Here is a 12257-nt window from a genome sequence, read left to right as displayed (position 1 = left end):
GTGTCGGGTGAAGGAGCTCCATTCCTGAGGTGCTGCGGTCAGCTGTCTGCTGGAGGGGTCATGGGCTCAAGTGCGGATCCGTGTTTGCTGACGCTGCTGCCCTCGCGGCTTCTGGTGCAGACGGCGGAGATTGGGTTGACGGAGAACGTTGGAGACAGCGGCTTGAGGTTTGAGATCTGGTTCCGCAGGCGGCGAAAGTCCCAAGACACCTACATTCTCCAGGCCAGCTCTGCAGAGGTCAAGTCGGCCTGGACCCACGTGATAGGGCAGATCCTGTGGCGGCAGGCTCTGCGGAACAGAGGTGGGCAGACGAGGGCCACCCAGGGCCAGCTCTGTGTGTAGGGGGCCAGCCTCGGGGTAGAGATTTAGGGCCAGGGGTGAGGGGCTGAGTTCAGGGCAGGGTGTTGGGGTCAGGGGTGTGGGGCTTGGACCTGGGTAGGTGTTTGGGGCCAGTACGGGGCAGGTGGCCCTTGGAGAGCTCCTCTATCCATGTGGAAATGGATGACCCTCCCATCACTGCACAGATAAACCTACCCTTTACAAGACCTCCATCCCCACAGGCCACGCCAGAGGCATTGTCATAATCTGCTCCGGACAGCTTAGGCCTACTGCTCTCTGCCCCACCCTTCCTCAAAGTGTCCTGCCCCTCTGGACGTGGGGCTGATGGCCCGCCCGTGGCCTCCCTGGAGGAGAGGGCCATCCCCATCAGGTGCCATCCTCCTTGCGCCAGGACTTACCTAGGTTTCCCGCTCCTGGAAGTTGGCCCCCTTGGTTGGTCTTCTCCTCTGCCCCCCTGATTTCATCCCTGGAGCCCCTCCTGTTCACACCCGCCGGGCGACGTTTCACCCGGTCCGGCTGCTACAGATGCCGTCTGCATGGCCGCCCCTGCAAGCCGGCCCTTTGACTGCTCCGACTCCCCAGGCGGGGGAAACCCTAAGGGCCCTAGTGTCCTAACATGGAAGCACGACCTCCTGACCCTTTCTCGGCGGCCACCTGGCCAGTGTCCTGACCTGTCATCAGAGACGCAGCACGGCCTCCCCCAGCAGCTTCCTCCAGAGGGCAGAGCGCCCCATGCACACGCGCACACACGCACGTCCACACTCGCACATGCGTACGTGTGCCCTGCAGCTCTGCTCAGACACTCACTGGCTCCCAGTCCCCATAGAGTAGACCCAGCCCTTCCACGGAGCCGGACCCCCCCGGCCTGACCCCCACTGCCCTCCGCAGTTTCCTCTCTTCCCGCCCCTCCCAACTGGAATAATATCTTTGGTTTTCTTTGCTTGGTTTTACCAAGGAGTAACTCATTCTCAGACCTTCACGCTGTGCTCTGTAGTCAAAGCCATGTAAATGTGAGTCAGCTTGTCTGTCTTGTAGGCATGTGCCCCCCTGCAGGCTTGGCTTGCCGAGTGACCCACTGTCCTTTATGCTGAGAGGGGACCCCTCCCTTCTCTGCCTAGTCGGACACCAGTCCCTGAGTCCCGTGTCCCCCTTTTTCTGGTTTGCTCCTTGAGCTCCCCGAGAAAGGCCACTGTGAGGCCAGACCAGAAGCACATACCAGCACGGGAGCCTCAGCCCCTCGGGGGCCCCGCAACACTCGGGGAGGGTGCTGGGCCAGGCCCCGGCGGGCTTCTGGTCTGGATGGTTGGGTACAGAGCATCACCTGCGGTGGTATCAAAGCCAAGCAGTTGCTTGGAGAGTTGTCCTGCATTACTCCGTTTTAGAACTCAGAATGCAAGAAATGGTGTCCATGGGGTTAGGCAACAAGCCGTTCATGGACATCCAGCCCAGCGATGCGGCCATAAGCGACCGTTCTGTCAAGAAGGGAGCAGGTAACGTGGCTTCAGCCTTCCCCCTGTTCTGTCCACGGACTCAGACTCAGGCCCCTGGTACTCACTTTGGACCCCAAGAGCCAGCACAGCAGGCTGGATGGGGGGTGGTCACGCCTGACAGGACTGAGGGGAGGGACCTGGTCGGTTTCCCAGATGGCTACTCCATTTTCGGATCGGGGCTGCACTTGGAGAGCAAGTGCCAGGCTGACCGGCTTTCTGTCCCGTTCCAGAGTTACGGACCCGAGCATCCGTGGTTGTGCCCCTCTGTGACCATGCCGCCCCTTTTAAGAGACCACACTCCACCATCTCAGACAGCAGTACCTCCTCCTCGGGCAGCTGGTCATCCTCGGCCCTGGGGCCACTGAGCCCAGCCCTGCTGAGCTCCACCCACTGCCCCTGGCCGGCTGACTTGCAGGCCTGCTTCCAGGAGGAGGAGGAGCTGGAACAGGAGCCCTGCAGCCTGCCTTCCCTGCGTGAGTGCGCCCAGGCACGGACCGTGCCCACTCCAGCCTGCAACAGCTGGTTCCAGGGGTGGGGGGGTTCGCTCGGTCTTCTAACTCACTTGCTCTTACGGACTTCCAAGAGTCTTCAAACACATGACAGTTTTTCTTTAATTAAGAAAACAACAGAAACGGTCACTTCCACCTAAGACGAGAGAACAGGGAATAGGTTTAAAACAACCAAGCAAACCAGAACCAGGCACAAGCAAACATAAACAGATGAAATATGTGAAAGGCAGTTTCAAAACCTAGGACATCCAGCTCCAAAGGTAGTGCCGTGAGAGACAGGACTGTGATGGGGTCTCTGTGGCTGCTCTGATTTCTGCCTTGAGAGCCCCCAGGTGTGGGGCAGAGAGCCTGCAGACCCCCGGTGGAGGACCGAGCGGGGGAGTCCCGGGCCGGGACAGGCCTCCAGGGTCTGGGTGCAGCAGAGAGCACCGCACCTGGGAAGGCTGTCCAGGCCAGATCCCTGGACCATGAGAGAGTATCCTCCACACAGACACAACTGTTCCCAGCAGCTGATGGCCGCATCCCATCCCCAGGGAGGTGGTGGGTCCTGAGCAGGGCCTGCAAGGGAGGAGGAGGGTATTGAACTGAGTGTCCCTGCTGACCTGCCACCATGTCGTGAACACAGGGCATTTGCAGGGAATCCAGCCATGTCCTGGAGCAAAGCTTAAGGAGATTTATGGAGTCACAGAAATCCCCAGCAGCCGACAGTGTAGGTACACTGGCTGGTACCAGGCATGCAGGGAGGCAGGAAACAGACCGGAACAAGGGCAATGGCCAATCAGGCAGAACCGAGGTGGTCGCTAGAATTCCCCGTCCCGGCACTCTCACCAGCGTTCCACGTCCCCGATGTCCAAACTGCTGGGTCACAACCGGGAAGATAGGATGGACTAAACTTGGCCCGAACTAAGTCCACGGTACTTAGGGTGGACGTGTCCCCAGGTGGGGTAACAGAAAGACAGATCGGTAGACACTGTCCCAAATGACACACAGAGAATCAAGACAGAACATCGATGACTTGTGGGACAACTTCAAGAGGCTTCATAAACACCTAAAAGCCCCAAAATGGAGGGACAACAAAACTTTGAAGGAACGGATATCTCCCTGATTTGGTGAAGGTGTAAACCCACAGGTAGGAAGCACCCGTGAGCGCACGTCGTCCGCGGGGAAGCCAGGGACACACGGTCACCCAGGGAGTAGCTGGACAGTGGCCTGCGCTGCGCGGGGACAGGGTCGGCGGCGGCAGGGTTCTCACCGAAGACGGCACAAGGAGGGACCGTCCGAACACTCTGAGAGAGAAAACCGTGAAACTAGAGTTCAGAGTCACAGATACGCCTTTCGGAAACGGTGAGAGCAGGACGAGTTCGTGCCTGCGGAGCCGAGACGGCTAACCAGCACACAGACCCGAAGCGTCCAAGGACGGCCTGCGGGGAAGGGCAGGGACGCTCGCAGAGGCAGAATGAACTCTAGAGAAATACCTGTGAGGACAGCACAGAGGAAAGGGAACACGGCAGGAACATCCTTGAGGCTGATGGGACGTGCATGTGCAGGACGTCTGGAAATGTGGCCATTCTGTGCCATGACCAAGGTGTATAGTATCACGGGAGGCATCTGATTCATTAGACAGACATTTTAAACCCCAAACAACCCCTCAAATAACACAACACTTAGAGCTAATACGCCAGCAGGGGAGACAGAATGGAAGTGTAGGAGCAGCTCAGTCTAGAGAAGGCAGAAGGAGAGCAGAACAGAAGGACTCACGAGGAAGCAGAGAGCACAGTGACCGCAGGGAGGAGGAGGAGCCCTTCCTGAGCGACCTGCGTGTGCCCGTGTGGACTGAGTCCCTGTGCCAGGGCCCGCGGCCAGGCTCTACCTACACCCTACCAGCCACGCACCGACGACCTGGAAGGGCCAGACCCCGTGCCGGCCTGCCCTCGGCTCCGCACCGAGGCAACGGGTGTCGTTGGTTCCCTCCGCCTCCTGCCTGGGGGGCCCCACAGGCCTCTGGGTTCCCAGAACAAGTCCTCCCACGGTACCACAGCCCTGGGGGGGCCCCTGCTCGGGGCAGCACTGCCCGAGGGACCCACGTCCTTCCAAGCCCCATGTTCCTCCGCTGCCATGACAGGACAGCGGCTCGGAGGGCACCTCCAACCACAAGCGCATCTGCACAGATGGAGACGTCGCGCCGGAGCCCTGCTGGGGTGCCTGGGTGCCCAGAGCAGGGCGCCTCAGTTGGGCTTGTCCTGTGCCGGCCCACGCGGGGCGTGGCTGCCAGTCCACCCCCCTTCCCGGCGGCGGCCTCCCAAGACCCCACGTGGGCCAGAGCAGCCCACTGGCAGACTGCCTGAGTCTGCCGGTGCGGCTGCCCCTTCTCCCATGGAGGGCGAGGCTCCCTGCGGGAGGGCTCTGCTCAGCCTGGCTCAGCCCCGCGCAGAAACTGCCCGGTGATCCCAGCATCGTGATCCCCGCGCAGAAGCTTGCGGCAAAGCCCCCACAGCCGCCAGGAGGTCGTGCCCACGCCACAGAGCCACGGTCTGTGTGTGCAGAACGTGTGGCAATGTACAGCTAAGCCTGCGGGGACGCAAACAGGCCCCCTGCAGCCCTTGGGGCGGAGACCTCGTCCCCCTCCCTTCCCGCTCTGCCTTGAAGCCACGCAGCCTTTCTTTGGCCTCATTGTCTGTGTTTCCCGTTGGAGTTGCCCGGCGTGAGCCCCAGGCTTCCCGCGGGAGGAGAGAGCCCCGTCCCCCATCCTCCGATTCCAGAAAAGCCGGGTCTGGAGACACTTGCTCCTAAGGGTGCACGGCCCCCAGCAGCGTCGCCTGTGCAGACCCAGCCTCACAGTCGTCCTGCGACAAGTGTGCATGCGCGGGACACGCCTTGTTCTCTGCTTACACGCTTCGGGGGGCCTTGAATGCTGAGCACGGAGATGGCGGGACGGCCAGCCCTGACCCAGCCCCTCTTTGCAGTGACCGAGGGCACGTCATCAGGGGACAGTGGCCTTGGGCTCCCAGAGCTGTTCTCTGAGGAGGGCCCCAGGAGGGGCGCACAGGTGCCCACGCTCAGCCAGCACACCACAATGGTGAGTCCCCACTCCTGAGACACCCCCCGCCACCCCAAGTGAGGCTCGGGGCCCGCTCAAGGATCCTGGCGGGTCTTCCTACCTGAAAACCGGCCGTTCCCTGTCCACAGTCCGCAGGGGAGAGCCCCACACAGCCTTGCATGTACACACAGACACGTCCTCCCCAACGGAGGGATGGGGCGACCAGGGAAAGGGGCCCCTGGGGAGGAAGCCCCCAGCCTCGGGTCACACCCATATCCGCTTTGGCAAACACAGTCCTGGCTGTGGGGAGGCACCCCCATTCCCCCCAGTTCCGGGCAGACACTCACGTCCATCTTCTGGGACGCATCAGAGGGAAGGGCTGGGTCGGAGGGTGTGCTGAGCGTCCAGTGTGCGGGACAGGTCTTTAGTCCATCACGGACGAAGACCAGTGACATGGTCTCCAATCAGTGATCTCCTCTCCTTCTGCCGGAGCAAAGGCTTCTGGGCAGTGGTCTGCCTCGAAGGCCGTCCCTGCTCCCCTGAAATAACAGGAGGGTTCTCGCGTCCACTGCCACCCTAAGGTGCTGGGCATGCGGGCCGCCAGCAGCCAGACTACCTGGCTACATCTCCGCCCCGTTCCAGATGCTTCCCACGCACAGTCACGCGGCTAGACGTGAACAGCCCCCCAGGAGGGGCACCCTGGCCAGCAAGGCTGTCCCCTGTTCTCCAGTGCCCAGATCAACCTCCCCTGGATCTTGCTGCCTAAACCCCCCGGAAACTGCACACCCAAGAAAGTGGTGTGGAGTGATTTCTGAGAGCTCGGGTTTTCCCGCAACGTGAGGGGGCCCTTGGCCTGTGGTGCAGTCACTCCCCAGAGGCCTGGCCACAGGAGCCAGTGGGGACCACCTCCACCTGTCCTGAGAACAGGGACCTCCCCAACACGGACTCCTAGCCCACTCCCTGGGCCCCACCAGAGTTGCTGGGAGGTGCGTGCACTTGTGTTCTAGGATCAGAACGGCAAACGGAACCGATCACTTCGGGGCCAGAACGTTTTTTACCCCCAGTAGCACTGGGATGCCAGGCCAGGGGGCCACACCGCAGGCTCCTCCGGGCCTAGAGCCGGGGGCAGGCCGGCCTTGAGAGCAGCCAGCCTTGCGGAGAACACTCTGGTCTCTGCTGCCCTGACCTTGTCTGCACTGGCCCCAAGTGCTTCTTGCAAACTGCGTGTCCATGAGTCTGAGGGCACCTTGCCGGGAGCGAGGACTTCCCCGTGCCTCCCAGACAAGGACCCTGTGCTGTGCACGCCCAGGGCGCCGGGTGTCCGTGAGTAACGACCTCCTTCCTTTCACAGCTCTGACATGTGGAGAAGAGGCTCAGCCCCTCCAGGGAGAATCTCCAGCACAGGGACCACAGGAGCCTCCACCCGGACCTGTGCCCAAGGTCTGGAAAGGATGCACTCCCGCTGGGGGCTCCTGATGTACCCCCCACTCCAGCCGCCGGCCACGCAGGCAGCGCGCCACGGGCCCCGCAGGCCTGGGCGCCACCTAGCCTTCCTCCAGCCGTCGGCACGGCTCCTCCACCCCAGCTCCGGGGCCCAGAGGCCCGGGGGGCTCCAAACTCCACGCCCGGAGCTTCCCCCGTGCTCTGAGGCTGCAGTGAGATTGGGGGGGAACCCTGGCTCCCGGGAGGGTCCAGGCAGACTTGGGGTGTCTCAGAGCAGGGCAAACCCTCTGGGAACACGTCTCACTGTCCTTCCAGGCAATGCAGGCCCATGGGCAGTGGTTCCCCCAGAGCGGCACCCGCTGTGGTATGTCCCAGGTGCAGGGCTGCCTCTGAGGGAATCTCTGGGGTTTTTTGTTTTTAAAAAGGCCTGTGTAGATAGTGGGAACCGGTCACCACCTGTGGGCCGGGACCCCGGTTGGGGCAAGGGCACAGCTGCCAGGCCTGAGGTCTGGGGTGTGGACAGTCCCCAGGAGGACCACACCTCGCCAAATGGAGGCACAGAGTAGTGACGTGCAGGGAAAGCCCGGGTACACGCCAGACCCTGAGTGAGGTTCCTGCTGGGAGGTCTTCCCCACGAACCCTGTCCCCCAGGTGGCCTCCTTGGTGATTTCCAGCTGCTGTAAGCCGGTTTCTTTGTTTCTCTGCTCCAGTGCTGACTCGTTCCAAACTTTAGGAACATAAATAAACGTCTTTTTAAGACATGGTCGCGATTCTCTTACTTGGTTCTGTCCTATCTGGGGACGCCACCGGCAGGCCTCACCCGGGGAGCCTGGCTCCCGTGACTGAGGCGACCTGGCCCTGGTCAGAGGGGCCTTCATCTGGGGTCTCCCAGGTCCGTGCTCAGGCCCGTGCAGCCCACGGCAACTCCCAACCACAGGCTGTCCCAGCAGTGGGCGGGAGCGGCCCTTGTCAGGGGCCTAGGAGCTCTGAGCCGTGCCCTCGGACAGCTCTGTTTTCAGCAGTTAAGCACAAGGACAGGCTGGCCACTGTCCACGCCTCCACGGCCAGAGCCCAAGAAGCACCCACGACCAAAATAGCCATCAGGTGACCAGAGGGCCTGCTCACCGCCTTCTGCCCAAAGGCAAAGCGCTCACAGCAGCTGCAGCTAAAAATAAACAGGAAGGGCTTCCATCTTCGGGAGAACCCCAAGGGGAGAGCTCGGCCTCGCTTCCGGGCCCCCACGGGCCGGCACGATGAGATCGCTCCGCTTCATTTCTGCCACGGCCCTGGTGTCTCACCCCCAGGTGGCCCAGCAGAGCCTGGACAGTGTGGCCCACAACCTCTACCCTCTCCTCTTCAAAGCCAGCTACTTGCTGGAGCAGGCGGCGCTGATCCGCGCCCTGCTGGCGCGCTGGCCCCTGGAGGAGTTCCGGCTGAGCGCGCTGCTGGGGCCGGGCTCGGAAGCCGCGGAGGACCTGCGGGACCGCACCTGCAGGGCCTGCCTGGAGGCCTGTGTGCAAGGCCTCGCAGACCACGTGCTCCGGGCTGGGGGGCCCCGGCGCCTGCGCGTGGCTGACCTCACGGGCGTCCGAGACGTGCAGGTGCAGCGGTGCCCGTGTGGGAGGGCGCTGGGCAGGTGGGGCCGCACCGAGCTGCTGGCCAGGACCTGCTGCCAGCTGCAGGGGGAGGCCCCCGCGGCCCGGCGCCCCGTCCGGGTCGTCGCCGATCTCTTCGTCACCGATGGAAACTTCGAGGTGGTGGTGCGGGCCCTGGGGCCGGCGGGCCCTGCCCCACTGCGTGTGCACTGCGTGTCCTTCCGGGCGGACAGCCTGGGCCCCAGCCAGCTCTCACAGGTGCTGCGTCTGGCCGGGCCGGGGGAGCTGCGCCGGCTGGAGGTGGTGCACAACGTGCGCTTACACGCCGGCCACGTGCAGGAGCTGCTGGCCGAGGTGCGCTTCCCCCAGCTGGCCTCGCTCACCCTGCCGGCCAGGGCCTTCGACGCGCCCCCCGCCGGCACCCGCAGCCCCGGTGGCGAGGACCCCCTCCTGTCCTCCATCGCCCGGGAGCTCAGCCGGATGAGCCGGCTCACGGAGCTGAGCGTGGCCTTCTCCACGCTGACGGGGAAGATCCCGAAACTGCTCGGGTAGGTTGCACGATGGCCCAGAGGGTTAGCCGGGCCGGGGCGGGGTTGGGGGGGAGGGGGTGCCGGGCGGGGGCCGTTGTCGGGGGGAGGGGGGCGCCGGGCCGGGGCAGGGGCCGCGGTGGGGGGGAGGGGGGTGCCCGTCTGCCAGCCTCGTGGCACAGGTCTGCCGACAGGGGGTCCCGGGGGCCAAACCGAAGACCCATGAGGGATCATGGGGAGGGGGGACCCGGCTGCCTACAAGGCCACGGGGTCCCCAGTACCCTCTGCCTTCACCCCAGGAGGGCCCCGGGCGGCAGGAGGCCCCAGAGAGCGGGGCTGTGGGTAGCCGGGTGGGGAGCTTGAGGAGGACTGTTTTCTGTTGGTGAACAGACGGGAGCACTGCTCATTAGTGAAGCAGACGGTGCGGGAGTGACTAATCGTGTTCTTATGACAGATCCTCCTGACGCTGGGCTCACAGCGACCAGTCCGTCGAGAGCGGGCTCAGCTTGCTCTGCCGGCGGTGGGCTCCCTGAGGGCTGGGTGGGCTACGAGGGGGAGGCAATCAGCTTCCGAGTTCAGCGTGCGGCCGTTGGCGGGCAGGGCGTTCTCACAGCTGAGCCGAGAACCAGAGACCCCGGGGTAGAAGCGCAGCCTGCTCTTGAGACCGACCTGACCTGCTTCTGTGGACCGTGTCCCTGCAGTCAGTCAGCGGGTTCGCCCGTGTGAGGGGAGGACCCCACACAGGCGTGGGAGCACCAGCAGGACCAGGGGGCCGGAGAGGGCTGGGGGACCAGGGAAGGCTGACCCCGCTCTGACGTCACGGCCCCGAAGCGGCCACAGACAAAGGAGTGAGCCTGGTTCTCACCGGCACTTTACTTACGGGCACTAAAAATGGAATTTCGTGTTATTTCCACACGCCACAGACTATCATCCTTCTTTTGATTGTTCTACCGTTTAAAGATGTAAAAACCATTTTACTGTGAGGCTGAGTCAGACCAGGCAGCCATGGATTTGGCCTTGGGGGCGGCAGTCGGCTGGCCCTTGAGAGAGAATTCATCTCAGTTCCTCCCAGAGGTCCTCGCCGGGACCGCCCCTCACCGGTGCTGTTTTCTGCCCTGCCCTAGGCCCCTACGGACGCCGCTGAGGACCCTGGACCTGGCCAACTGCTCCCTGAACCACACAGACATGGCCTTCTTGGCAGACTGTGCCCACGCCACGTGCCTGGAGGTGCTGGACCTCAGCGGCCACAACCTGTTCAGCCTGTTCCCTTCCACCTTCTCCAGGCTGCTGAGCCGGGCGGCCCGGACGCTGAGGGTGCTCACCGTGGAGGAGTGTGGCATCGAAGATCGGCACGTGGGCATGCTGACCCTGGCCCTGAGCCCTTGCCACGAGCTCCGTGAGCTCCGCTTCCTGGGGAACCCACTGTCGGCCCAGGCCCTGAGGCGCCTCTTCGTGGCTCTCTGCGAGCTGGGCAAGCTCGGGACTGTCGAGTTCCCGGTGCCCAAAGACTGCTACCCCGAGGGCACGGCCTACCCCCAGGACGAGCTGGCCATGTCCAAGTTCGACCAGCAGAAGTATGATGCGATCGCCGAGGATCTCCGTGCCGTGCTGCTTAGGGCCGGCCGGGCTGACGTCCAGGTCTGCACGCCTCTCTTCGGAAGTTTCGACCCAGACATCCAAGAGACCAGCAACGAGCTTGGAGCTTTTTTGCTGCGAGCTTTCAAAGCTGCTCTAGAAAACTTCTCCAGAGCCCTGGAGCAAATGCAGTAGGCCCTCGAGCAGACCGGGGAGGGGGGGGGTGTGGTTCGACCGGACAGGAGCCTGGACGTCCTGAGTCAGCAGGCTTGGGCATCCGCGCCCCTGGCCACCTCCTGCTGAAGCGTCTCTGAGGGACACCCGCATGTGGCATCAGTTAGGCGCTGCATGGGCCGGTGCCCTGCCTCCAGAAGAGTGGACGAGGCCATGTTGGCAAGGGACTGGGGTTTGGTTCTGGACTGCACTGGAGGGAGGAAGGGGAGGCCAGACGTCCGGCCAGGGCCGAAAGAACGTGGGAACTGTCACAGAACTCAGCACTCCCTGTGCCGCTTCCGGGTTCTCTGCCGTGCTGACTTGGGCTTATGCACTCACAGACCCTGCCTGGCGTAGAATATGCGATTTGTTGTTACGGGCTTGAGCCAGAGGACACAGAAGGCTTCCTGGAAGGCCTCTGTCCCTGCAAGAAAGCCCCACCGGTGATGATACATCCCTACCCCTGTTTCCTGCCTCCCTTTGGACCCTGACCCCAGAAGACCCTCTGCTCAGGCCGAAGGGAACTCTCTGTGTGGCTGAATCCAGGCGTGTAAGGGTTTACTGACAACATTTGGACTTGGTTTCTACCTGGATCTGATTCCTGCCAAGGGCCCAGTGTTAGGATCATTAGATACCAATAAAACAGTGGTGTGCCTTCATCACATGTGGCTTTCATTTCAATGCAGTTCCGGATTTTTAAAGTACCCAAGAGTATGAAAGTGAAACATTTTCTCAAGACAGAAGCTAGTGCTTGAGGGGCCCAACCCCCTCACACTAGAACCCCCAAGTTCTTAATGTGGTTTTGAATCCTGTGTGAGCAGGCCCCGCCCTCCGTCTGGCTCTGGGCCCTGCTCTAGGCAAGTCCCCACCCAGGTAACCCCACGCTGCCCCGACAGGTATGTCCCATGCCTTTCTTCCCACAACCAAGGGGTTTGCCCAAGGTACAGGCTCCCACCGTGGCAGAGTGACAGGAGTCTGCTTGCCTCCCTGAAGGCAGCAACGTTGCTCCTGCGTCTCAGGAAAGGAGGATGTCCAGAAAGTGGACGGGGAAAGAGATGACTTCTCCGCCTCTGTGCCCCTCAGATCTGCTTTCTGGGCCACCTCTCGGACCGCGCTCTGGCCCTCTGCTGTCCTGCTGGCAAAGTCTCTGAACCCTATTACAGAGAGAGTAGAGTGGGCACAGGGCAAAGTTTTGCGATGATTTGGATCTAAGTCTAGAGTGGAGCCATTTCAACTGCTCACGTCTATGCCCAGCAGGGTGGGCCCCTACCGTGTGCGTGGCTGAGCCGGGCAGCCGTGGCGAAGGGCCGGGGACGCTGCAGGGACTGGGGCAGCAGGTGGGCACGTTGGTGTCCGCCGGTAGTGAATGTTCCCGATGGCCCCTGCCCCCGGGGTGCCTGAGGAACTGTTGCGGAGGAAAGTCAGCGAGGCAGGGGAGGCGCATGTGGAGCAGTTCTGAAGCCTTGCAGCAGCCCCAGCAGAGCCGGACTCCGCGCCATCCTGGTGCCCGTCATTTACTTGTTCCCACG

General features: G+C 62.7%; 2 protein-coding genes across 2 annotated transcripts in view; both read left to right on the top strand.

Moving 5' to 3' along the window:
• PLEKHG4B (pleckstrin homology and RhoGEF domain containing G4B) overlaps positions 1-6925 on the top strand; it is a 74598-nt gene extending 67673 nt beyond the window's left edge. The window contains 5 exon segments of the mRNA XM_044234606.1: positions 121-301; positions 1722-1829; positions 2060-2302; positions 5302-5414; positions 6727-6925. Of these exon segments, the coding sequence (XP_044090541.1) occupies positions 121-301; positions 1722-1829; positions 2060-2302; positions 5302-5414; positions 6727-6732 (651 nt within the window). The 3' untranslated portion in view covers positions 6733-6925.
• Positions 6926-8071: 1146 nt separating this feature from the next.
• Positions 8072-10710, top strand: LRRC14B (leucine rich repeat containing 14B). The gene is made up of 2 exons (XM_044241899.1): positions 8072-8961; positions 10065-10710. The coding sequence occupies exons 1-2, from the start codon at positions 8072-8074 to the stop codon at positions 10708-10710; spliced, it is 1536 nt and encodes a 511-aa protein (XP_044097834.1).
• Positions 10711-12257: the final 1547 nt, after the last annotated feature.

The sequence above is a fragment of the Neovison vison genome, chromosome 1 (genome assembly GCF_020171115.1).
Source record: "Neovison vison isolate M4711 chromosome 1, ASM_NN_V1, whole genome shotgun sequence".
Lineage (NCBI taxonomy): Eukaryota > Metazoa > Chordata > Mammalia > Carnivora > Mustelidae > Neogale > Neogale vison.
Note: the sequence above shows the minus strand (reverse complement) of the source record. Positions and strands in the feature narration are given on the sequence as shown.

Excerpts from the sequence above, each read along its gene's own strand:
- LRRC14B (XM_044241899.1), top strand. The coding sequence starts at position 8,072 with ATGAGATCGCTCCGCTTCATTTCTGCCACGGCCCTGGTGTCTCACCCC. Across the intron at positions 8,962-10,064 it reads AAGATCCCGAAACTGCTCGG|GCCCCTACGGACGCCGCTGA; the intron begins GTAGGTTGCACG and ends GCCCTGCCCTAG.